We start from the raw sequence: 26857 nt of genomic DNA on the forward strand, positions 1-26857 counted from the left end.
TATAATGAAGTCAATAATCTGCAGATTTTAGTACTATTTTAGAGTCGGATTAATTGAATGCAATTTTACAATGCTTTTGAAAAATACAAATACAGTGGATCCGTTATATTTTCGAAAGATTAGGTCCAACCATCAATAATGAAAATACGCGTATGATTGATGCTCATTTTAATGGCCATGAAAAAAATTGGGTCAAAAATCTATGAATAAGCAAGGGTTTCAATGAATAGCAGGTGATAGCCCAAACAACCCCCCCCCCCCCCAAATTTTGTGAATAGGTAAATCTTTCTATTCCGTAATGCAAATCTGTGTGGCTCCCACTGTCACTTCAATTTGCACGGTGGATTTTTACGTTAATTTTTGTGCATTTTTCATTGGAAAAAAATGATGAGACAATTGAACACTTGCACAACGTCGATTATTACAGACTGTCCCTGAAGGCAACACTTGACTTGGATGGCTGGCTAGATGACAGTTTGCGTGTGAGAAAAAACATGTTTTTTTGTTGTTGTTTTTTTTGCAGCCCTTGAAGGCAACACCAGACATTGATGGATGGATGGATGGATGATGGATGATAGTTTTGGAGTGAGAAAAAGAATTTCTACACTCCTGTTCAGGGAAGTTTTTCTGGAAAACAATTTGATTTGTTTTAATCTCCTTGAAGTACAAATCCCAATATTGTACCAGGAAGCAAATCATTTTGGGGATAACAGGACTAATGTCTGAGGCGACACCATGAAACAAGCCTTGTCTCCCTCAGACAACAGTATTACTGCTACTGTGATCAATTGTGCGAGTGCGCGTGCGCGTGCATGTGTGTGTGTGTGTCCGTGTAGGCGTGAGGGTTAGGTCTGGATTTGATCCTGCGCTAAAAGGACTGTTTGTTTTACGGCTGACGATCGCTCGCTTTAATCTGGCGCTTAGCCTTACGCTCTTTATCCTCATCCTCATCCTGCCCTTCATCTCAATCCTATCATGCACAGTCGCGCGCGCGCACAGACTAACAATACACACATTCCGCCTTGTGTGTATGCGTGTGCGTGTGTGGGTGTGTGCGTGTGCGTGTGGGGGGCTGGGTGAGAGCGCGCGTGTGTTGAAGAGGATGATGGTATTGCTGCAGATGAGGGTCACACTGCAACGGGTCTTAAGGGTCAAATCGAGTTAGCTTCTCAGCGGGATGGAGGCTTTACTGCGTGTGTGAAAATGTGACACTAGCATTTGACAGCTCGAAGGGAAGCAGAGTGCAGAAATCCTACCTAAGAGAGATAAAAATCGGAGACTTTCCTTGTTTTCCGAAAACATTCAAATCAATCTTAGGCATCTGCGCTAGAAGGCTAATGTAATACAAAATGCTCGCAAGAGCTGCTGTGGGTCACAACTCACATCCAGATGATCACGTGCATGCTAACTGCCGACCTGACTTCAGCTTCTGGCGTCACTCACTAGGCCACGCTCCACAAAGGCATCATCCAACATACGAATACTACACGTCAGAGGTGCAACGATAAATCGACACGTAATCGATTATCAAATTAGTCGATAATTATTTTTGGGATTATCGATTGATCGTTAGATACCATTTTTAATTTAAGAATTTCAGATCCTCAACAGTAAATAGCCTTTAATTTATGTAGTCCTCCACGAAAGCAGGTAGGTTATCTTCGTGTTGAAACAAAATAAAACATTTGTTTTTACTTTGGAAACTAAACAATAACCAACATTTTTGCTTATTTTCTGACATGTTACAGACCAAACCAGTAACTGAATCATAATGTTTGTGCATTTTCTGCACTGTCAATTTGAAACAATGTCCTATTTTTTAATAAAGGGAAGTAAATCAAAACATTTTTAAAATCTGATTAATCAATTAATTGACAATCAATCAACAACTGAGATTTAGAACACTCTATTAAGCCATCTTATTTAATCACATTGTCATTATCAAAAAATATTTTATACAATACAGTGCTAGTTTTCTTTACTAAATGGTGAACAAAGTTTTTTTTTTTCCCCTGGGGCTGGAACCGATTAATGACAATTTAATTCATTTCAACAGGGAAAATTGAATTGATTTGAGTAAATTGAGTTTTGCAATTTGTCACAGAACTAGGTACCTCTGTATATATAGATCATATATTATAGCCAGGCTATAATTTATAGAACGTCCGTGTGGTTGTGATAGTCATCCGTCTCCATCATGAAGACAAATGACAAAGACTGGCAGACTCTGGCACCCGCAGGCCACATAAAGAAACGAGTGAAAAATTAAGTCAATAAAAAGGACAATAAAGAAAAAGACCTGCAGTCAGTCACAACCAAGTGTAAGTGTGTGTGTGTGTGTGTGTAGTGTGTACCATAAAAGTACTTGATGATGTCCTCAGAAGGTTACAGAGGCTCGCCGGTGGTTCAGGTGTCTCTCGGGGGACTTGTGTGGTCTCTCAAAGCTTCTCTGATGCAAAACCTTTCGTTTCTTTTGTGTCTTGGCTAGACGAAAAAAGAAGAAAGCCTACACACCCCCCCCCCCGCAAAAAAACAAAAAAAAAAACAAAACATGCTCATGGAACTTGAGAGGTGCTGGGACAAAGAGGACCTTCCTCTTTAGAAATCTCATTTTTCTTTTGAGGGGGGAAAAATTTGACGCCTGGGATTTCTGCTCCAATTTTTGTCCAAAGTAAATCATGGAAAATAATTAGTCTATTTCAGGGTCCGATAAGCATTAGTGTAGCATTCATTTATGGGTAAAACTAACATACGTTGAATTTTTGAGGAATTCAAATGACTATGCGGATTCCATTAGCCTTTTTGGCTAACAGGCTAAATGCAGCAAGCATTGTTTTTTTTAATTTTGTGTTAGGGATAACGCCCATATAATGCTTACATCACAGCAGACCAAAGGTACGTTTAAAAAGCATAACATTTTGAGCTATAGATCACATTGAGCTAAAGGCTTTGTTATCATTTTGTGCTAACATTAAAACAGCATTATATTACAGAGAACACAAATACTATTTACCTAGCAGTGCACAATTGGGTGAATTTGTGGTGAAAGAAATAACTACAAGAGCAGTAGCATTCTATTAGCATTTTTCGCTAACACACTACAAATGACCATGTAGCTGACCACACAGGATAACAGAATTTCGAGCCAACTACAGCGTAGCCATATTTCGCAGAATACAAAAGTACTTTGCTAACCTTGGAGCAGACGAAGGTGCTTTTTTTGGGGGGGATTCAAATGACTACGAGGACAGCCGTCAAGCATAACATTAGCAATTTGAGCTAACAACATAGCATTTTTATATTTCACTAAAGTACATTGCATAACTGTCCGGAGAAAGATATTTTGAGGGGCTTGCATTCTCTTAGCAGTTTTCACTAACAAGCTAACAATGGCATAGCATTATTCTACGCGTATTACATGACATTGCTTACACGGCAAGGTATTCAAATAACTATTTGGACCATTGCATGTCATGATAGAATTATGAGCTAACATAGCATTATGTAAAATGATTACGTTAGTCAGTTTGTGTGTGTGCGTTTTAAAAAAAGGAGCCACACTAGCGTTTAACATGTCTTTATTTGACGGCCTGTCGGTTCACATGGTCCGTGAATCACAAACTGGTCCCCAGACAGGCCGCACACAATTAACTGGTTTATTAAAACACCATCCAAATTACTGCACTGATTTGAGAACAGATTAAAAAAAAAATGATTAAAAAAAACAATAAAACATTAAGGCTTATCCTCTATCATAGAGAATTTAGCGCAAAATTTGACTGAGTGTAAAAATAAATAACTGTTGCAATGTAAGGTGCTGGGTGTGTTCGTGTATGTGCGCATGTATGTGTTTGTGTGTGTGTTTCAGGCTCATCAGGTTAGTAGCTCATCAAAAAAAAAAAAAAATTAAATATGTAACATAAGTACAAACGATCACAATTTTAGTGTTCTTTTTCCACATCTCTCCGCTCCGAGTGATTGGCTTAATCACTTCCTCTCACACCAGCAAAAACAGATTTACAAAAAATAAAAATAAAAACTTGTTCTTCATCAAAGGTTTTGAGAATTTATGATAATGGAGGTAAGCGTCACCTGATTGAAAGGATCACAGCAAAATGTGTAACGATATCACGATTATGGTGAAATTTTAACGATTTAAAGTCTGAGGGGCTCGTCTCTTGTTTTGATCGTAGTTGCCAAGGCAATAATATACGTTTTACAAGTTACCGCAAGTCGGAAGCTAGCCTTTTTCTCGCCAACTCAACAGAGACAAGCTAAGGACATAGCGACATCATGATTATGGTAAAGTTATACAATTTAATGTCTCAGGAATCTTTGTATAAAACTTCTCAATGAAACTGACTCGTCTTACTTTTTGATTGCGGGTTCCATGGCTACCCAACCACCTCGATACTAAATACTAAATTTAAATACTAAAGTGGAAGCTAGCCTCCCTAACAGTTTCTTTTACCTTATTAAGAAATCTTAACGTAACCGTTGTGAACACACAACGACATTGTGATTATGGAGAAGATTTTGATTTTTAATGTTCGAGGAGTTTTTCATTAAAGCAATGGAACCTACTAATTTCTCGGTTTGATTGTGGTTGGCATTGACGATTTTACGAAATAATTCGGGTTAAACTGGAAGCTAGCCTTACTAAAAATTAAGCGATTTCACGATTATGGGGAGTGATTGATCTCTGAGGGGTCTTTTCGTAGAAAGCGTAAATGAACCGAGTCGTCGCGTTTTGCTCATGGTTACCATGGCGATACATCCATCCCAACTTCACGAAATAAGAAAAATCAAGGGAGAAGCTAGCCTCGGTAAACATCAAGCAACAGCGTTCATGGTGTTTTTCCAGTTTAATGTCCGAGGGGTCTTGAAAGTGACTCGTGTCCTGTTTTGATATTGGTTACCATGGCAATGATATACACCCTTCACAACCTCACAAAATAAATTGAATCAAAGCGGAAGCTAGCCTCGTTTCAGGTCCTTTTCATGAAAACTTACAGCAAACAAGTTTGCGATTAGGGTATGAAGCCTTTAACAATTTGCTCTCCGGGCTTTCGTGAAAGACACAGCCTTTTCTTTTCTTTTCAAAAAGCTCCTCCCACCCTTCACAAGTGACCAATCAGGAAGATTTTCAACTTCATCTTAAAAACATAACGTTTCCCCTGGTGGTGCGTTCACAGAAAGCAGGGATTTTAACGTTTTCTTCCATGCTTCAGAAAGCAACGTGCTTTTACAGTAAATGATAGAAAATATTTTTGGAAAAAAAAAAAAAAAAAAAAAGAACTAACTATTTTTGCTTTTTACCCAACGTTATGCTAGTAATAGCAAATAAAGCTGTTGAGACCAGTGACAACCACTTTTTCCTGTAAAAATTTCTAGCTAGCTTCAAAGACCATTTGGCCGTCGCCATCCGGAATTTGTTGTTGGTCGAATGTTTAGTTTATGCTCAATATTCCTTCCATTAGCGTCGCTTTTTGAGGATCAAAGTCACTCCTTTGGGGTTTGGGGGTGGGGAATATTCGCAGGCGGTGGTCTACCTTCACACGCATCGAAACATTTCAAAAACCTCCTTCATCCTTTTGAGTAACAAAGACAGCGGCGCATCAGTGTCGCTGGCTTAGAAAACGCTAAATGCTTCATTCAAGGAGCGGAAATGACAAAGCTGACGGGCAAGATGGAAGAAAACGAGTACAGGAAGTAGCCACATGACCAGTATGGTGAAATAAATATTTCTTATCCCCTTATTTTAAAGCCATTCATCCACCGGCCTGGCCACTCAGGGAAAGGGTTTTGAGGAACGTGGGGTGGTTGGGTTTGTGTTTTTCTATGTGAAGCTCTGGAGAGGCTGGCTGACCCGCATGCAGGCCCAGTAGAAGGCCCGCGCCAGGGTCACTAACACCAGAAGCAGTAGAACGGCCCATGAGGCGTAGATGCCAGGGTAAGTCTCAGCCTTCAGCCACGTGCCAGCCTAAAGAGATAAGTGCATGTCAAGAAGTTGCCCGGAGCTAAATTTAATAGCAACAGCTATCATGAGTAGGCACAAAAAAAAAGTCAGGAGTTGGGATGATTTTGGCCTTTTCCACAGGTCCTTCTAGTAGGTTTACTAGATTGCCGTCAGTGCGATAGGCAAAAAACACTTTGACATGAGAACTCCAAAATTAATGTCAATCTGTGTTGTGAGTAAACCCACAAAAAAAAAAATATGGAAAAAAAAAAAGCCCAAAACGACAGATTTGAATCTCAAGCGGGCATTTTGTTGTGAGCAAGTTTATAATAGTAAATGAAAAAATGAAAATTAAAAAAAAAACTCCTTTAATGACATGAAAATTATTATTATTTTTTTTAAAAACTCAAACTATATCTTAAGTTAATAAAACAAACAAAAACTAACTATAATTATCGCAAAAATGTACGTTACCATTTTTTTCTGTTAATATCACATATGAGCTTTTGGGGTTCATTTGCATTTATTTTGGTATTGCTGACTGTGCACCCGTACAGAAGAAGGAAGGTCAAACAGTCGTTTGAGAATTGTAGTTAACTTTTTTTACACAACACTTATCTTAATCATGAACTCGACAAATACTCCATATATTTAAAAAAGTTAAACTAATGCTAAAAATCAAAAACGCAACTAAAACGAAGCATTTCCGAAAAACAAAAAAACCTCCAAAAATTAAAATAGAATTTAAAAAAAAACAAAAGTCAAAATGAAATTAAAATTAAACAGAATGTAAAATCCTAAACTATCATAAATGTGGCTGAGCAGAGCCACAAAAGAATGGGTCAAAAACCCATGTCTGAAAACACACAGAAAGTATGACATTTTGATATCAAGCCAGCTGAAAGTTAATTTTGGCCATTTCAAGTGGTTCTTCAAAACAAACTTAGCCTTGAGTTTGAAATGTTCAGACTTGTGCTGCATATTTTGTTCCACAGGGACTTTGAGTAAGCACCACTTGTCGAGCTCAAGTCCAATTAGCCTGCTGCTAGAATTCCATTTGATTATGAAACCAAGCGCAGGACAGCTGTTGTGGCTCTCACAGCGAGGATTACAGAGATGATTTTAAAGTACATTTCGATGAGAGTTGTGCAATTGGAAGCTGCATCACGTCAGCATTATGGGGAGAAAGCTCATGCAGCAACTCAGCACTTTTGTGTTCCTTTAGTGCCCTCTGCTGGCCATCAACAACAATGCACTCAATTGTAGTCCATTCGTTGGTCTTTATCTCATTAGGCTGGAACAAAATGTGCAGTTTGTATCGATGCAGGTTGAAAAGACACCAAAACAAGTTTAACCCTGATCTTATCCAGATTGAACATTTAGTCACACTGTAAACGCAACATGTAAATCCCGTGTTTTGCCATTATTTTCTATCATTTTTTTTCTTTTACACTGTTAAAAAAAAGGCATCTAAATAGATTTTACAGCTACATCTTGTTCAAATCTGATAACATTAGACACCATTTTCGAATGCAAAAGTCTATAATTGAAATAAAGTAGCATAAACTTTAGCATGACTGCGTCATTTTACTCACAATCAGACCAGCAGTGGAGATACAGAACAGCAAGCAGAGCAGAAAACACCACAAACTCCGCCTCCTGGGATACCTTTGACCAATGGAGGAGCTGCAAAGGTGACAAAGAAATTGAGGATGTTTGCAAAAATGATTCTTCCATTATTATTATTTAAAAATATCGTTGTGGACTGAGATGACAATAAAAGGATCTTATCTCTGCAAAACAGACATTTGGACGGTATACACACACACACACACAAAATATAGCCATTTTTCAATAGGGGTTGAAAATGTTGCATTCAAATGAACTCGGAAATTTCAGGCGTTGCACCATGTGCCGCAAAATGTTACATAATACAGTATTGGCGTTATTAGACCCTGAACACTACTGGGATGCACGCAATGCATATTTCATTGTATTATGGAAAAATACACAAATAATAGAAAAAAAATACAATCATTAGACAAAAATAGTAGGGAAAAATACAAACCTATTCAACAAAAAAACTAAAATAGTAGGAAAAATACCATACAAAAAATATTAGCAAAAGTTAATAAAGTACTTGGAAAAAACAACATATATTCATAACTAGAAAGATGCAAAGATATTTAAAGAGGAAGTCAACCGAAACATTTTTTTTCTAAAATATGCAGGCCCACTAGTTGAAACAAGGCATTCTGATTAATATTGCGTTTGTGGAATATGAATTAAGCACGTCCGCCTCACAGTTCAGAGGTCGTGGGTTCGATCCCGGCCCTGGGCTCCCTGTGTGGAGTTTGCATGTTCGCCCCGTGCCTGCGTGGGTTTTCTCCGGGTACTCCGTTTCCTCCCACATTCCAAAAACATGCATGGCAGGTTAACTGAACACTCTAAATTGCCCCTAGGTGTGATTGTGAGTGCGGATGTTTGTTTGTTTGTCTCTGTGTGCCCTGCGATTGGCTGGCAACCAAATCAGGGTGTCCCCCGCCTACTGCCCGAAGACAGCTGGGATAGGCTCCAGCACCGCGACCCTTGTGAGGATAAGTGGTATAGATAATGGATGGATGGATGAATATGAATTAAGCAGCAAAATCCACCCGCTTTTAGCCATCTCAGGTGGCGGTTATTTTGTCACGTCTGTCGACTGAAAATGTCATCAAAAATTACATCTAAAAATACAATGAAAAGAAAAAAAACAAAGACATTATCTGAATACTCACACTTTCCTGCAATGCGGGCATCTGGCCAGCGTGCGGTCCGTGAACTCAGTCCACTGCAAGCACAAAACATTGCAACACTCAGTTTTCCTGTACAGGGCATCTTTTCTTAATGATTGTAAGGCTGTTTCAATTATACAAAGGTGAAGTTGTACTGTATATATAAACCCTCCAGACGTTCTGTGTCAAGGTTGTTTGCCTTGCGGGAGGAATGCGTAAACCTTCAGGGCAAAAAAGCAGGCCTATCGTGGAATCGAATACGTACGCCGAGCATTAAATTAAATTTGGATTAAGATTAATGTTCATTGGTGTCTCTGGAAATGTTAGCAAGCGCTGGCTCGCTAATTATGCAATGGGGGAATTTTTTTTTATTTTTTTTTAAATGGGCGCTCCACACGGCAGCTTGACGGCCGTTAAATTAAGGACGCGAGCAGCCGCGGGGACGAATGGACGATAAATTGCTGCGTAAATGAGAAGGAATGACGGCGTTTAGCCAAGTCTGTATGGCTTGGGGGTGAAACAGAGCTAAAAAGAGAGTGTGCTACAGGAGGTACATGCAGACATTGTTCTTCATTTGTATGGGCAGTAAGTTTATCAGGCTATCGGTGACAAGGAGATCAGCGCGACGGCACCCCGGACACAGATTAGTGCTTGTGTTCCCCACCCGGACAGGCACGCTGAATGGTAATAAAGAAGCACCTCACTCGACGCTTTTTATTACCTCCACCAAGGACGGAGTCACGCTTTCATCGTCATTCGATTTGTTAGCAAGATGACGCAAAAGCAACCAACTCTGTGGAGCTACATTTTGGTGTAAATGCAGATTATGTGATGGATTAAGTCTTTTTAGAGAAATACGTTTTAGAGTAAATTCACATGCAATTATTCCAATAACATTAACTATTTTTTTTAAGTATTATAAATGTTGATATAATTCATATTTTTGAAACCACTTTTCAAATGTCCTTTCTCTAATTTCCTACTATCATCAATCATATAATTACATGTTTTTAAACATTGTAACCATATTTTATTGTGTCTTATTTTAATGAAAATAAAGTTCAGATATTTGAAATGCCATATTTTAAATCATCTTGTAACATTTTTAATCATTAAATATAATTACATATAAAATGTTTTTATTTTAAAATGTAATTTATATATTGAATACATTTTAAGATATTTGACAAATATTTCAGTCATTTTCTTATCAATAAAAAAATGACATTTTTAAATAACGCTTTTCTTCTATAATTATCTTATATATTTGTTTCAATTCATTTTTTAAATTTGACAAATAATTTAAACCATACATTTCAAAACACCTGTATACATATACCGGTATGCATTTTTTTCTAAATTGAATTATGTTCATTTAAGTTTGATGGCCAGCAAGCAGGTGAACACAGTGAGTCCACCTTGAAGCAAAATTAATAGAACACATTATTATAACATCAATAAAAATAATAATGATGCTAAGCTAACTCGCGTAGCAAAGTGAACCGAATGGGAATGGAAGCGTTTGAAAGGGGAATGGACTGGCAGCGTACCAGGAAGGTGTTGCTGCAATGTCCGCAAGAGACGCGGGCACCGGCGGGCTGCGGGTCGGGACTGGCTGGACCGGGATAGACTGGACCTAGGTTGATTATCCGCTTACTGCAACCGTGCACACACACAGAAAAAATACACAATAACACACCACAAAATAAATAAATAAATAAAAAAACAGTTCCACTTGTTACATTGATTTTGTCAAAACAAGCAACTGGAACATCAGCACTCCGCATAACGGACAAACTCTCACCCGTACACTGAGTTTCGCGCACTCACATTCATACCAATCCTCTCACACACCCATGGTTTAATGTCACTATCCTCCACAAACATTTTAACTCTCTTTCACACTCACACACCCAAACACAGAGGGCTGGAGTGTGTAATGCAAGTACCAGTAGGGCCTGGGACACGCAATCCGCTGGGAGGTGACTTTGCAGATGAGCAGGCAGTTGCAGGGACAGCGTACGTATTTCTTCCCCGCCGGAGCGTTCTTGATGGGCTGCACACAGCCGCACAGAAAAGGAACTCCGCTCAATTTAGATTCAATTGTTGACCACTTAAAATGTTGTTTTCACAAACTGTGGCAAGAAAAGATATGCATTTCTATTATTGGCGATGGAAGAAAACTGTATTTCTACACTCTAGTGTCTCGGACAGAAACCGAGCTCTCTTGTTACAAAAGTGTCAAAAACAAAACAAACAAAAAAAAAAAAACTTGAATAATGCGATCATGTGAACTTCTCAGATCAAGTTTCAACAGAACGCTGTGGCTGCTGGATTTGCATAAAAGCTCACACACCAGTCATTTGCCTTCACCTGCAAGACCTCACTTGCGTGCACGACTGCACCCATAGGCAGCGGAGCGCAGACCACCACCAAGGCAAAACAAGGCCACTGCATTTCCTCACAGAAATACATTCAATCTGTTTTTTTAAGATCTTTATTAGGACAAAGCCGTTTCATGTTGAAGTACTACTTGGAGCATGTACACTTTATGAAGGTTTTACGATGGCGACAGTCTGAGCCTGGATGGATTAATTGATTTAGCTGCATGCGTTCTTGGGGGTGGGGGTTTGGGGGGGGGGGGGGGTTGAACGTACCGTGGCCTCATTGCACACGCCGCACTTGACCACGTGCTGGTGGATTTTTCCCTCCACCGAGATGAGACTCTGGCACACTCGGCAGCTGATGACAGGGGCGCTGCCGCTCTCCGGCGAGGTGAGGGGGGAGTACGGAGGCGGGTCCTCGCCCAGGAGCACCGACGGCTGCGTGGGGCTGGGGAAGGGTGGGAAGCCTCAATAGGAGGGGGGAAAAAACAACAATAATGATAAGAATGCCACACTCCAGATGGAGACACTTGCCACATATGCATTTAAAAATGGCATGTGTTGGCTGAGAAACTTTCCAAATACGTCTGTTTATTTTACTCATTTACTAGCTTGTGCATTTAATATTAGTATAACGCGACAGAGACAACTTGACATGCTTTAAGAGTCAGTCATAGATGGATGTAACGGAGAGAATCGGGACACTTTTCAAAGTAAAATGTTTTTCAGCCTCGGATAATAAATAAACCGGAAGTACTGTACGTTCACCCCCCCCCCCCCCCCCCCCCCCCCCTTCTTTCTTTCATCTGTGCGGCCCGCCGCGGTACGGTCCAAAGTGGCCTGCGGCCCGGTACCGGTCCGCGATCCGGTGGTTGTGGACCGTTGCACTAGATGGCACTGAATTTTACACATTGTCCTTTTAAGATGATTCATCCTCTATCTTATACTTTTTTACCGTGTAATATTGCATCTACTCTCGTAACACCACAACTTTGTTCTTTTAAAATTATAAATTTATTCCCATTGATTTTGTCTTTATTATTGTAAAACTAGATACATTTTCTCATGAAATTAAAGAAGTCACCATGGTTGTAGTAAGTGGTAGTAAACAGGAGTGACAAACAAGGGTTTTATGCAACAGGGCTGCAAAGGAAAAAAAGAATTCCACGTTCCCGTGACAAGTGACCTCTTTACGATTAACAAGCTTAATAAGATTTGGTCTCGAGTTCTGCTTTCTGAAAGCAGCTTTTGCAAGGAAAACACTCCTGGAATGCTTGGAGGGAAATCCAACCCATCCAGGTGTTTGTCGCCCCGCTAGCCATGAAAACAGCTCAATAAACTTAATTCTGTTCCAATTAATCGACGCCAAACTCTTCAAATACGACCACAATGTTGTAAAAGAGATCGTAGTCAGGTCGCGTTAGTGATAATTCGTGATGATGTATAACTAGCCGGGAAACACTCTTGGAATGCTGAGAGGGGGGTTCTCCCATTCAGACTAACATGGTTGATGCCGTATTATGGCTTGAGGTAACTGATTTGATTTGGAATGAATAAATATTCGTTGAAATACATGAGAAGACGAAGGTTTTAAATTTAGATCAATTTGACACTTGAACGTAATCTTCCCACCATCGGTCTCTCATTGGCCAGAGCGCTGCTTAGACACGCCCTCCGTCCACCTTCCGATTGGCCGCGTGACGTGTCAATCAAAACAGGTGTTTCTCGCTTTAGCTAACCAGTGAACCAGCACAATTACGTTGATTGTGTTGGAATTAAACTACAAAAAGTACGTACAAACCTACCAGTATATTTGACATTAATCGTAACAAAATCGAGGTGATGTTAAGTCGCAAACTTGACGCTTAGTGAGCATTTTTGACTGATAAGAGCTAGCTCGCGTGCTACTAAAACAAAGTGATTAGCTGATTAGCTGTGCTGATGCGTTTCAGTTCCTTAGAGAAGGAAAAAAAGGTCAAAACAACATATTCAGTCCCCACTGGGGAAGACGTCCAGAGACAGCCGACGTCCTCTCTCGCGGTCCAAACAAGCACGACAGACCGGTTCTCCGTCACTTGTCACAGCGCCGAGCTAGGTGTTAGCATCGGGCCAATCGGGCGGAGAATGGTGGGCGAGAAGGCGGCGGCGAGGCGGCTACTCACTCTGCGGCTTGCCGGCCACACCATAGGGCGCCGCGCCGGGCGACAGGCCGCCGTTGCCGGTGCCCAGGGCGCCATCGCCCAGATCTGACAGGAGCGGGGACCTCTCGCCGTCCGCCATGGCGAGAGTGAGCGCGAGACAGGGAGGGGAGAGAGCCTGGCGCGGAGGGAGGGAACGACGACGAGTGCTTGCTTTAAGCGAGTGTGTATTGTATTGTTGTGTCGGAAATGTGAGCGTCACGTGACTACGCGACTGCTGCTGCGGTTACCCCCGCACCACAACTAGTCCTACTTTTGGTCACTGTATCCCCAATTTATATTTCTAGTTTAACATTCCATAAAGCAAAGTTTTACCTGTACTGTAAAGTTAGTCCTTCTTAACTTCTCGAATAGATACAAAAGCGTAAGCGTCCAGTTTTTTTGCGCAGTTATTTTTTTAAAGTTCTGTTTTTCAATGTATTTTTTTCCGTTTTATGGATTTTTGGGGGAATATTGTTGGAATTTTTTTTCTATTTTTTGAACCTTTTTTCATTTTTTTCAGACTGATTTTATTTCTGTTTTGGGGAATTTTTTTCTACCTTTACATTTATTTTTCTCATATTTTTTTCTGTTTTAGGGAATTCTTTTTCTGTTTTTCAGAATACTTTTGTTCGTTCAAGAAAACAAAATCCTGGTTTTCAGTATAATTTAAAATAGTGTTTTTTTTCCGGCTCGGTGTATTTCAAATTATTATTTTTCTGTTTTCTAGATATTCTTTAAATGACATTACAATGGTTTTCCCCAAAACATAATGAATAAATTCTGAAAAAAGAGAAGGAAATATTTCGTAAAACAAAAACAAACAAAAAAATACTTTGAAAGCAAAACTAAAAAAAATAACTCAGAAAGAAATGTTTTCAAGTGAATACAATATGCTTCCGTACTAATCCTACAAGAAAAAATATACATATTTTAAAGTATTCGGCTACGCTTGGAAAAAAATCTTTCAAGAAAAAGTAATCTTTTTGAGAACCCCCTCCTGCATATTTCTTAGAACAAAGTGACACATTTGAGACTAGATGAATTTTCATTTTCTTTTTGAAAGTCATGTATTTTAAAAATCGTCAAAACGTGCATCTTTTGGGGGGGGGTCGTTTCCAAATTGCTTTTTTTTTTAAAAAAAAAAAAGGCAACTACATTTTAGAAATTAAGTTGTGGAAAAGGTACGTTGACCTAAATCGTTTTTTTAAAGCGTTTTCTTCTACGTCCACATGGATTTTAAGACTACAGTCCAGTTCTGTGTTTATTTTACGAGACAGCTGATGTGGATGCAACAGCAATGTTTGTCCACTAGATGGCTGAATAAAACACTCCAAAAGTCTCGCATTCTTGCATGCATTCTTCTCATCTGGGTCTGGAATTGGCTCCGGCTCAGCCTCCACTCGGACGAACAAGCACAATCGCAAAATGAATAGAGTGTGTTTCTAATGAAGTGCCTCGTGACATGTAATTGTCACACAAAATAATCGGCGTGAACTGCAGTATAGGACTGAGGGCCACAACTTGATTGTAGGGGTTATTTTGTGGGGTTACAAATCGAGGTTTTAAGGGCAAAAATCCAAGTGGCCACAAGAGGGTCCCATGGAGTACTCTGGCGTAGAAGTTGCTTGCCGCCTGCAGCAAAACAAAAGATGGTTTGTGGGCCGATTGGCATGGAGCAACTTTCTCCTTTTCTCTACTTGTGGAACACCTGCGAGCCCAGGAAGACCAGAATAACATAATGACAGCCTTGTTGGTGCGGGAAATGATGCCTGTCTTTCCTGTCGCATGGCTAAGATTAGCACGCGCGCGCGCGCGCACACACACACACGCGCACACCAGCCCTCTCGCTCTCTCTCGCTGCAGCAGGTCTCTTGAAGTCCACGTCACTAAACCAAAATGCTTTATTTTGGTGTGTTAAGTGGGAAGATTGGAGCATGTAAAAAATACGTTAGGCATCAGATAGTATCAAGTACACCTCAAGTCAAAAATAAAGACGTTCAGAAAACTATACAGTGGAACACATCAGCAGACTAAAAACATTTGCAGGGACGGATGCAGGGCTCGTCGGAAACCGTGGCGGCATTACGAAGCAGTCGCAACAGAAACAACTTGGCCTTTTGACGTGGAACCCAGCAAAATGGCAGGAGATTGTCGCATAGTAATTGCAAAGATTTACCAATGTCCACCTTTGTGTTTTACGCAGATATCCTGCTAAATTCCTGCATCAGAGGCATAAAAGAAAGGACTGGAATTGATCTGCCTTTGACTTTTACACTGAGATTCTGTAAAATTACTGCATTGGAGCGGTAACAGAAGGAGAAAAAAATGTATCTACATTTGCCTTTTACGCAGAAATCATGTAAAATTCCTGTATTGGCGTGGTAACAACATACCCAGTATCAATGCTGTAACAGGAAGAGCTGGAATTCATCTACAATTGCCTTTTGCGCAGAAATTGTTCTTTTGTTTTCCCTGTAAAATTCATGAACTGGTGCCATAACAGAAAGACACGGAATTTATCCACTTTTGTCCTTTACACAAACATCCAGCTGAATTTCTGCATCAGAACGATAACAGAAAAAGTAAAAAAAAAATCAATTTCTTCCATTTTCACAGATATCCTGCAAAATTCCTGCATCAAGTGGCAACAAAATACCCGGTATTCATTGGCCTTTGCCTTTCAAACAGAGATTCTGCCAAATTCCTTCATCAAAGCTTTAACAGAATACCCCACATTTATCTGCCGTTGTCTTTTCACACAGAACCAAGCCAACATGGAATAGCTACACAACTGTGTGGGTTTTCACCCAGCCACATATCATTCCACTATCCGTTTATCAGATGTATAAAACTGTTGTCAGAAAGCAACCGATGCTTTCAACACAAAAGGGCGTGAGAAGTGTTGTGGAATGAACTTTCAGAATTTTGGGCGACCTGGCCTCTGTTATGGCTCTCATAGCGCCTACAAAGGCGGAAAATTGCCAGTGTCTGGTGTGACACGTAAAATACCTTGTCAGATTATAGCTCTCGGCAAAACAGGGCAGGAGAAGAGACATCAGTGTTAAATGGCATTGCGGGATTTCCTTTGGGTTGGTTGGGAATTGCTGGGTTGACTTCGTCCGACCAATGTCGGGCGCTGGTGCCTTTAGCGCAGAAGAGCGACAGTGAAAAGGCGGAAAATGGCAGTGTGAAAGGGGGCTTGGAGTCCTGGGGAGCGGAGCTCAGAAGAGACAGTTCATGCACTTGACGGCTTTGCTGCCGTAGTCGAGGCACTCGGGCCCGATGCACTGGCAGCAGGCGTTGTGGAACCAGCGGTACTTGGAGCCGCCCATGGACTCGCAGTACAGTTTGCACTGGCGGATGGACACACAGTCGTCAAAGTACACCACCGTGCACATGTTCTCTGAAGGAGAAGGTGGAAAGATGGGGGGGGGGGGTTATATATATATTTTGTCAAACAAACCTCATCGACTCATATGTCATATGAAAGCCACTGGCGAATGTTTTCCAGATCTGTCATGATTTAGTCAATATGTCATTGTAGGACGAAGAAATGATGAAAAAACGTTTTATTTGTCGAAATATACGACTAATTAGGTCAAATCTATTTTCAACAATCCTCCTCGACGTGGATGTCATTCTAAAGACCCTGGCGAGCGCTTTCCCGGTCTGTCGTTATTTAGCCGATATAAGACGAAAGATTGATGGATATAAATATTTTTTTTGCATTGAAATTTACTACACACCAGGTAAAATGTCATATTATATTCCCTGGAGAGTGCTTTCCAGCTCTGTAATTATTTAGTCAATATGAGATGACGCAATGAAAAAATGCTTTTCTTGCATTAACATTTACTACAACATAGGTCAAAATTCAAATTGCAAATAAAAAAATCATTGACTCATCCTAGTATTAGCTATGAAAAGCAATTTCCAGATATCTCCATATTTAGTCAATATGTCGTCATAACAGAATGGAAAAGACGAAAATACATTTTTTGCCTGACACCTTAATACAAACCAGATAAACGATACATTTGCAACATAATCGACATCAGGAGATGAAGTAACGCCGAAAAATCCTCACCTTGCGCATCATAGCTAGCGTGGATGCTGTTGGAGGGCACCGACACGTTCTGGTGCGGGCCATCCAGCGACTCCAGGAAAGAGACCAGGTTCTCGTGGTGGGACAGCTCCTCGGCCACGGGGAAGGAGACCACCATCATGTTGACGGGCGCGTCGCCCTCAGTGAGGGCACGGAAGAGCGACGGGATGGGCCGGTGCAACTCCTCCACCGTGCTCTTGGACGTGGCCGGAGAGTCGCTGTAGTTCTTGGGGTTGCACATCCCTGACGAAGACGGGAAAAATTGCACGAATGTATTAGTGAAGGATTATTAGCCATCATTATGAGACATTCAAAACATTTAATTTACCGACTGAAAAAAAAAAAGTACGAGTACATTATATATATATCTCCATCCATCCATTATCGATACCGCTTATCCTCACAAGGTTCGCGGGCGTGCTGGAGCCTATCCCAGCTGTCATCGGGCAGTGGGAGGGGTACACCCTGAACTGGTTGCCAGCCATTCGCAGGGCACACGGAGACAAACAAACACACACTCACAATCACACTTAGGGGAAATTGAAAGTGATCAATTAACTTACTATGCATGTTTTGGGAATTTGGAAGGAAACCGAGTACCACGCAGGCACGGGGAGAACATGCAAACTCCACACAGGAAGGCCGGGGCCGGGATTCGAACCCACGACCTCTGAACTGTGAGGCGGACATGCTAACCAGTTGACCACCGTGCCGCTCTATATATGTCCATTTTATAGGCTTTTTTTTAAATTATGAAAATATTTAGTGGGAAAAAAAAAAGGATACAACAATCTTCAAAAAATAAATAAATACACAATATTCCTAAAATGATCTTTTTTTAATTCTACAGCAATAAGTTAGTAAAAATATTTTTTACCATGGATTTTTGGGTGCTTATTTTCTTTTTAACTTTAATGTTGATAGAATGTATATTTTTAAATAGATCATGTCTTGAATGAAGCAGTATGCGGCTCATTTGGCAAGGTTATTACTTAATTAATATGCGATTGTGGGAAACATTTTATTTTAAAAAAGAATGAGGTATTGAAAATTTAAAAAATATCTTTAATTTCTGCAGCCATTTGTAATAAAAAAAACAAGCAACTTTTAACTCTATTTTTTAACTTGACTTTTTTACTTAATTTGTTCCCCCTTGTAATAAAAATAATGAAACAAAAAAACATACAGAGAGAACTTTCCTGAAACAGCATGTGACTTACGTAGTTATTTTCAACTCCCAGTTCCGAGGGACCGTAAACAAAACGATCAGAAGGCGGCTCAAGCATTTCGTCGTCATTTTATATACCGCAATCCGTCCTCGGCACTGTCCAATATCTGCCCTTTCTCGCACTTGGTGGAGTTACCGGCAAGACGCTCACCTACGCAGTCGCAGCACTCCTCCCATAGGTTGCCCAAGCACAGCATACAGTCCTTGCAGCACGAACAGTTGCCGTCGGTGGGGCGGCACTGGCACAACTCCTGCACATGACACACAAGGGAAAGTGGGATACAAGAGCCAAAAAAAAGACACAAGGCGGCAAGTAAGACCATGTGATTCGTCCCAGCCAGTCAAAAAATTGTGCTTTGTGTATGATTGCTTAAAGTGTCATTTTTCAATAATTGTCCCATGGACGCACTCTAGGTCTCAAATGTTATTTCAGTTAACTGTATTTTGAAATGCCCTCACAGCAGAATGCTCGTTTTATTTTGAAATCAACCCCAGAACAATGCTCTCATACTTCCTGAGTGACATCTTGGGACCAGCTGCTATTCAAGGACCCAAATGTGATTTCAACTGATTTTTAATTTGAAATTACACTTAGCAGAATGCTCCAACAGAGCCCAAGATGTCAGCTTGGGCTTTTATTTTGAAATTGGCCCCAGGATGTATGGTAGCAGTTCAATTGAAAACGGCCGCTCCAGCTCATCTTTGTTCCAAGCACTCGCCGTTTGCACTGCTGCATCAAGCCAAGTCTGAAGGCTGAATTCGCCCAAGGAGAGGCGGAGGGGTCGTGTTTGTATATGTAACGTATGTAGGGGGAGGGACGTCTATTTGGAATTGGTTCGTGCTTCGTTTGAATGTTGACATGTTCAACTCTGAGCCTCAGCTTCCTCACATTTGGCAATTGAATGAATTTTGACTGTTTCCATGTTTCTACATTTGTTGATATTTCTCAACAAGAATCAATAGGCTGCTGTTTTTTTTTTCCTATTACGCTGTGTGGTTAGCTTTAGCTCTGAGCCTCAGGTTCTTCATATTTGCCCTTCTAGTGAAGACGACTAATTGAACGACGACTGGACCATGTGGTCATGATTCCCAACACTAATCAAAAGCCTACTGTTTTGTTAGACATGGATTGTGCTTTTAAGAGGTTTAGCTCTGAGCCTCAGGTTTCCCCTATTGGACCTTTGAATAAAGACTATTAATTGAACTGTAAACATTCTGCTTACATACTTAGGCATGCTGAGATTCCTCAACAAGACTCAACCGGCTGCCATTTCTGATCTATTATGGTGACTGGTTAGCATTAGCTCTGAGTCTCAGGTTCCTCATATCTGATTGAATAAGACAATAATGTTGAATTGTGACTCCACTTCCCCTTTATATACTTTCATGCTAATATTTCTCGACATTACATTGACTGGTTAGCGTGACCTCTTTTTTGGGACCACAACTGGTTTTTGTGCACAAGCTTCTTTTCCCCCAATTGTGGTGTTGTCGTATCGTGACACCAACTGCTTTGCTTTAGCTCTGAGCCTCGAGTTCCTAAGCCTGTTTTTCTTTACATGTTTTGTTTTCATTCCTCAACACTTTACAAGTTTCCAAATATGGAACAGGGCTTCTGCAGATTTGTGCAGCAGATTGAGTGAGGGGTGAAGGAGGGGAAAGTGTAGCCATGTTCTGTTCCCAGGTGTTCCCAACCACCAACCCCCCCCCCCCCCCCCGCCCCCCTCCTCCTCACCCCACTTCTTTCTCCCGCCTCCTTCATAGCGGTGACCTTGACTTGGAGGAATGTGTTCTCTGTTCTGCCTCGGGTATGAAAGAAAGCAACAGGAGGGGTAAGGAGGAGGTGAGGTGGGTAGGGGGTGCACTTTGGGGGTGGCGCTGAAATCTACCCACTTTCTCTACTCCGCCTTTCTAACGGTCTCCAACTGAGATTCTGTTTTGATTCTCGCGATCAAATTATCCGCAAGAAAACTGTTCGCAAGTCAACCATAACAGAGGCAGGACACATTTTAATGTTATCCCACATTTCAGATTAAAAACCCAAAACCTCTGATAGACAACATGAGAGCATTTTGATGGGGAGGGATTTCAAAATAAAAGACTACAGCGTTAACAAGCAAACGTCAGGATTCGGCTGGGGAGGATTTCAGAGTAAAAGCCAAAGATGTCACTTAGGAAAACATGAACGCATTCTGCTATGGGGTATCAAAATCGCAAACCAAGTTGTCACCCAGGCAACGTGATAGTTTTGGAGGGTTGGGGGATTCAAAATAAAAGCTTAAGATGTCACCCCAAAAACATGAGCACTTCTGTTTGGGTGTTTCACAGTAAAAGCCCAACATGTCACCTAAGTTATATGAGAGCATTCTACTGGGAGACAGATTACAAAATAAAAGGCCATGATGTGACCCATGCAATATTTGAGCATTCTGCTTGGGAGAGATTTCAAATGACAAGCCCTCTGACATCACATTCGGGGGCCATTGCCAGCATTTTGATGGTGGAGGGTTTCAAAATAAAAGCCTAAGCAAATAGAACATTGTTCTGCTGGAGGAGATTTCAAACTAGACGACACCCAGGTTATATGACAGCATTCTTCTGGATGGTGGATTTCAAAATAAAAGCTCAAGCTGTCACCCAGGCAATATGAGCATGTTCTATGGGGTTTGTGATTTTAAAATGAAGGCTTCCTGAAATCACATTTGGGTAACTTTAACTTTGAAACCCCACAGCCAAATGCAACAAAACGGTGACATCCTCGGGTTGTGAGAAATTAAGTGAAAAGTAAAAAGTATAAAATGCTAACTGAAATCCTGCCGGGTTTTACCGTAACATGCAAATGAAACCTGGTCCTGGCTTAGAACTGTTTTTCATTTCCCCTTGTGAGGCGTCTGAACTGCAGCTGCGAGCAGGCGGTGTAACGAGGTATCAAGCTCTCTCGCCCCTTGACAGCTAGCAAGTTGGTGTTAGCGAGGTCGCGTAGCTGCCGCAGTGGGCGATGATTCATCGGGCACAAGAAAAAAAAGAGGAAAAAAAAAAGAAAAGAAAAAAAAAAAGCCATCTGGAAGCAGCGAGGGGGGGGGCGAAGCGGGGCGACAGATGTTTTGGATTGGGACTAAAGTGAATCCAGAGGGAAAACAAGCCGGCTGGTTGGAGACGCTCGGAAAACATCGGCTTCACCGGCCGATGACAGATTCAATTAGTGTCAGCGCTAATGCGGCGGCCAACTATTTTTAACATCCAAATATTTACAGCGCTCTCCTTCAAAGTGAACAATGTCACAATACTACAAGAACCGACCTCCGGCAAGACCAAAACACTCCAGTTGGCAAAAGATGCTACGTAAACACGACAAAGGCCGAGGTTGTCAGCCCCGTGAGATTGGACAGAGAGACACAGCAAGTTCTGCGATGGAAGTGGACGTGTTTTGTCAGTCTGGATCACAACTAGGTAAAAAATATGAATGCCACTGGGGCTGAAAGGTTTTTTTTTCCCCCTCAATTTTGCAATTATAATTTAACATGCGATTATTTTTTCAAAGGCACTTTTCACATCTATGGTTAATAAACACAAGCACACACACACATGCACACTCTCTCACACGGACACACTCACTCTTAAACTCCAAGGTGCGAAATAACTTTTATGGAGCAGTTTTGCTAATCAATGACTTCATTTGAGTAGCAATTTTTTCCCAGGGACCCGAAGCAAGGTCCGCATCTTCCTATTGTTGCAAAGTCTTGACTCCTTTGATAGAAGTTAAAAACGATAACATATTTTTTGAGTTTAAAAATCTCCGGAGTCCAGACACTTATCAATTTGGCCGCTATTTTCCAAGTTGGATATTCTCCACTTTAACGCGGTTCCAACCAGACCTCTGTGAAAAGTAGACTTGAGCGCCCGAGCATTAATTCCTGTCTTAAACAATTACCTACGTGTTAGTTTTAGGTTAGCTTAGCAATTACATGACTTCTCCGTCTTTCCATGTTCCCCTCGTGCGAACTATTTTTTTGTCAGAAGTATATCTTACTCGCTGCCATAGAGGCATGATTACTGACTTAATAGTGACTCCACAACGTTTTTAGCCGCACTAGCTAACCAGCTGAAGCTCGTTGTGAGCTACCCTCTGCGGCGCGAAGAGCAGCGAGCTTGCGTAAGCCCATTGTGCCACGTTAACACGGGTGCAAAAAGCCCAGCGAAGCTTTTTGGGACCGTCTTCGTCGTTCAATAACACATGTCAAAAGCAAATTTGAATTTCAGATGGCTTTGTGTGTCTCTATAAATGTGTGTTTGACACTGATTAAAAAAACGTCTTTACTTTTCTTTCTAGCACATCAGGTTTTTGAGATATTTCATTTTTTGTATGACCTATAAAAGCCTGTGCAATACGGATTTTGCCATGCATTGTAACTTATTGCTATAACCTTCCACCTGTTGCTGAAGCCAACGCTTAATTGATGAAATAAATCATTTTTACTTGCATCTCTTGATTAAAATAATTGTTGACCAGTGTTATCGGAAAAACTTAAAAATCTACGATTCTCAGTTTTGCACTTCAATGTGTTTTGATAAAGCGCAAATTTTGAAAAAAAAAAACGTTTGGACTCGTAAACTGTTATGCGAAACGGCTTATTTCGAGCCTTGCACACACTTGCATATACGCACACTGTCTCTCTCTCTCTCTCCAACACTCTGTCTGTCTCTTTCTTTCTCCAACACACACACATACACACACACGCACACACACCAGCAGGAGTTTAATCTGAGCAAATTCGATGTGACAAGTGGCGGAAAGCCAAACAAACAGCTCATGCGGGAACATCACTTCAGCTCATTTGACTTGTTGTCCCATCATGCACCGGAGCACACGCGCACACACACACACACAAACACACGCACGCACACAGATGTGGCACACAGGAAGTGACGTGAGATCAAAAGCCAGCCCTCCGCATTCCATCTGGTTGCCGGGTCCAAACTCCCAACACGGTTGGCAGATGTTGGCGGCAAAATGGACTACTTGGCTTCTCTTTCTGCAAGTTTGCCGTGGAAAGATGGACCTCCGACAAGTTGAGTTACATCCACTCGTTTGGGCATGATTGTTACGCTCCACCAGTAACAGCATGGAAAGAAGAGCTCAGAACAAACTCTTCTGTCTTTTTCGTCTGGATAATGCCAGTACAGGCATGCAAAGTTAAAGAACTGACACTCACTTTTGCACACCAAAGTTGTATTACATGTACCCGTGCTGCTTCTGCTCACTTGAAAATGGTGCAACGATTATCTGAATCATCTGCACAACCATCATAGTAATGGTAATGTATAGTAAATACCTCACCACTGATCACTTTATCTCTGCTCTTATGACTCTCCACATTATTGCACAGCTGTTACTACCAGAGACAAATTCCGTGTGTGTTTTACGCACTTAGCCAATAAAGATGATTCTTATTCTGATTCCGATCAATGGTGTCATTGATCGGATTTGTAAAATTTGACATTACAGCAAACACACTCATTCACTCCAGAGACTTTCTGAGCCGCCAAACAGTCAAATTTTTTTTCCAAACTAAAAAAAAAAAAAAAAATGTTGTTTTTAATTGAATAAAACCTTGCACAATTCGGATTTCACTATGCGGTGCAATTTATACCCGTAGCTATGTTTGAGAAAAATATTCCACTTATTGCTGAACCTAATCCTTAATTCATAAATATGACTAAATATATAACTATACTAAATTTGAAATGATTATTGTATTATTGTTATGAAAAACTTGATGTGCTTCAGAAAAAATGAGGGCAGATTCAGAATCAGAGCAAAAAATGAATCTGGAGGAGTTTACTTCCATCTCTGGTTAAAAAAAATGTAGTAAAAATGTGTTGACCAGTCAATTTTTAAAACATTGGATATTGGCATCCCTAATTGTAATAATGTCACATCTGAAAGAGGCTGTATATTTTGCTGGCTAAAGAAGCAGAATCCGCATTTACCTGAATGAGACACTTGCTGACGTCGCTGGCGCACAGAGCTTTGTTGCAGCCGGAGGTGAGGGACAGCGCCGACAGGAGGAAGAGGAGCGTGACGGTGGCGGCAGAGGTGGGATGAATCAGCTGACCAGGCCTCATCCTGACGGCTCACCTGCGCGGCTCTGGAACACCTACGGCGACCAACACGGCACAGGAGGGTGAAACCTCGACGAGTGTGGAATGTTAGCTTTTTCGGATGTTTGTTTGGATGGGGTTGACCTAAAGGGATTCAGTTATGGTGGGACTGGGGTGTTACGTTTAAGACCTGACAACAACTTGTCCCGCCCTGTTGTGTTATACAGTACAAGGATGGTCCCTGAAGGCAACACTGGACTTGACTTAGATTGATAGCTACAGAGACAAATCAGACAATTAAACTAAGCATTTGAGTGCAGTCAGAACGTCCATGAATGAAACATTAGCCTTGGTTAGTGTGGGTAGATAGATTTTAGAGGGTCCCTGAAGGCAACATGAGATTTGATTAGTGGAGATATGTCAATGAATGGATAAACAGACAAACAGATGGATAGATATAAAGATAAAAGCAGTGATTTAAATCTCCCTGAAGGCAACATAAATTTAGTGGTGGCCAATTAAATTTGCCAACATGCAAACTTGGCTTTATCTGTATTGTTATGTACTTTGTATTTAGAAACTGCATATTGTCTTGTTATAAGTGGAATGCAAAACATTAATGACAGTGATACATAATGATATAGTGATGACTTAAAGTTCACCCAATATTTACAGTATATGAAAATGTAGATTTGCGATTATCTGACCAAATCTTGGCTCTCTTCCCTCCACCATACAGGAAATAAAAATGTTACTAACTCTAGGACCACTGTTGTCATTTAAATCGCTAAATACAGCAAAAAACGTCGCTAAGTTGGAACACCGCCGGAGCAAGTCATAGCTCTTGCTAGCATCCACGGCCGTGCACATAAAATAAAATCACAACTTAAAAAAACACACCTGAGGTTGTATGTTTTACTTTGACTTCATGGTCACTGTGAGGGCCTGTCAGAGACTGTGGCTGGGCCGGATGTGGACCCCGGGCCATACTTTGCCTTGGTTGTTTTGAGATATAAATGGACTGGATTTCATTTAAGGACAGTGATTTCGCATTGTCTCAGAAGCCAACTCTAGACTTGATTTTTGAAAGAACAATTACAGTATTTCAGACGATCCCTGAAGGCTACATTAGAGCATTATGAACAATTTAAGCAGTACAAGACGAGGTCGTAGTAGCAGAACTACTTCAGAAGCGGTGGAAGAAGTATTCGTAACAGTGAAGTACAAGAGGAACAAAAAACATCTGGCAACATCAGCTTCAATCTCGAGGCTTTCCAAGCAAACATGTTCCTTTTCTCCCCTTTTCCCACTCACACATAGAACTATTAAAATTCCCGCAACTTTGATTTATTCATTTTGCTTCTTAACAGACAACGTGCACTCGAAACGAGGATTTAGAACGGCTGAAAACTCACCAGGGTGCGCTAAGAAGTCGTTTCTTTTGGACTGGTTCGGTTCGATTCGGACAGTGAATGTGTGTGTATGTGTGGATGCTTGTGTGTGGGCTAACACGGGGCGTCAGTTCCAAGCCTTAAAGGCACACGCTCCATTTTGGTCCTCAGCTACCACGCGTGTACTCGACGACGATGAGGAGGAAGAAGAAGAGGCCGGTGGGGGTGGTCTGAGACGATTAGGGGGTGTCACTGGTGCCTGACAACAAGTTGTAAAGAATCGGAACTAAAAACACCACCATTGTTGCTGTTGTCGCCCCCTCCCGCCTTTTTTGTCTTCCCGCTGTACGTCACCTCACCTGCTGGGCCATTCAGGTTCACTTCACTTCCGACGACGTCCGTACAGGGTTGGCTTTCGATTTTTAATTTGTAGTCATTTTAATCCCTCGAGGAGAGCTACAAGTTAGAATCGGTTGTGTATTTTACATGTACAGTCTATTGTTTTTATTTTATTTTATAATACCATAAAAAGGCACTGAGCTGTGCGCACCACCTGCTGGTGGAAATGTTTACTGCGAACGGACTCGACATCTGTTTTGGATTAGTACTTCCACATTTCACGTCATTTATATAACAGCTCATAAGAATATTTGATTATTTTTTAAAAAAAAAGGCACAGTAACTAAAGTATTACAAAATGATGAAATTGAATATAAATATTAAACATAATATGC

General features: G+C 41.0%; 2 protein-coding genes across 2 annotated transcripts; both read right to left on the reverse strand.

Annotated features, from left to right (window-relative positions):
- Positions 1–3561: 3561 nt before the first annotated feature.
- Positions 3562–13545, reverse strand: pip4p1a (phosphatidylinositol-4,5-bisphosphate 4-phosphatase 1a). Its single transcript, XM_086043796.1, has 7 exons — positions 13280–13545; positions 11391–11584; positions 10683–10789; positions 10284–10389; positions 8737–8789; positions 7555–7645; positions 3562–5983 (listed from the first exon to the last, which is right to left on the reverse strand). The coding sequence occupies exons 1-7, from the start codon at positions 13395–13397 to the stop codon at positions 5840–5842; spliced, it is 813 nt and encodes a 270-aa protein (XP_085899922.1). The 5' UTR covers positions 13398–13545; the 3' UTR covers positions 3562–5839.
- Positions 13546–15180: 1635 nt separating this feature from the next.
- Positions 15181–26452, reverse strand: twsg1a (twisted gastrulation BMP signaling modulator 1a). Its single transcript, XM_086043138.1, has 5 exons — positions 26148–26452; positions 24622–24788; positions 18782–18881; positions 17385–17645; positions 15181–16700 (listed from the first exon to the last, which is right to left on the reverse strand). Exons 2-5 carry the CDS (start codon positions 24754–24756, stop codon positions 16519–16521), a joined length of 678 nt encoding a protein of 225 aa, XP_085899264.1. The 5' UTR covers positions 24757–24788; positions 26148–26452; the 3' UTR covers positions 15181–16518.
- Positions 26453–26857: the final 405 nt, after the last annotated feature.

The sequence above is a fragment of the Filicampus tigris genome, chromosome 10 (genome assembly GCF_054856515.1).
Source record: "Filicampus tigris isolate MCC_2025a chromosome 10, RoL_Ftig_1.0, whole genome shotgun sequence".
NCBI classification, from domain to species: Eukaryota; Metazoa; Chordata; class Actinopteri; order Syngnathiformes; family Syngnathidae; genus Filicampus; species Filicampus tigris.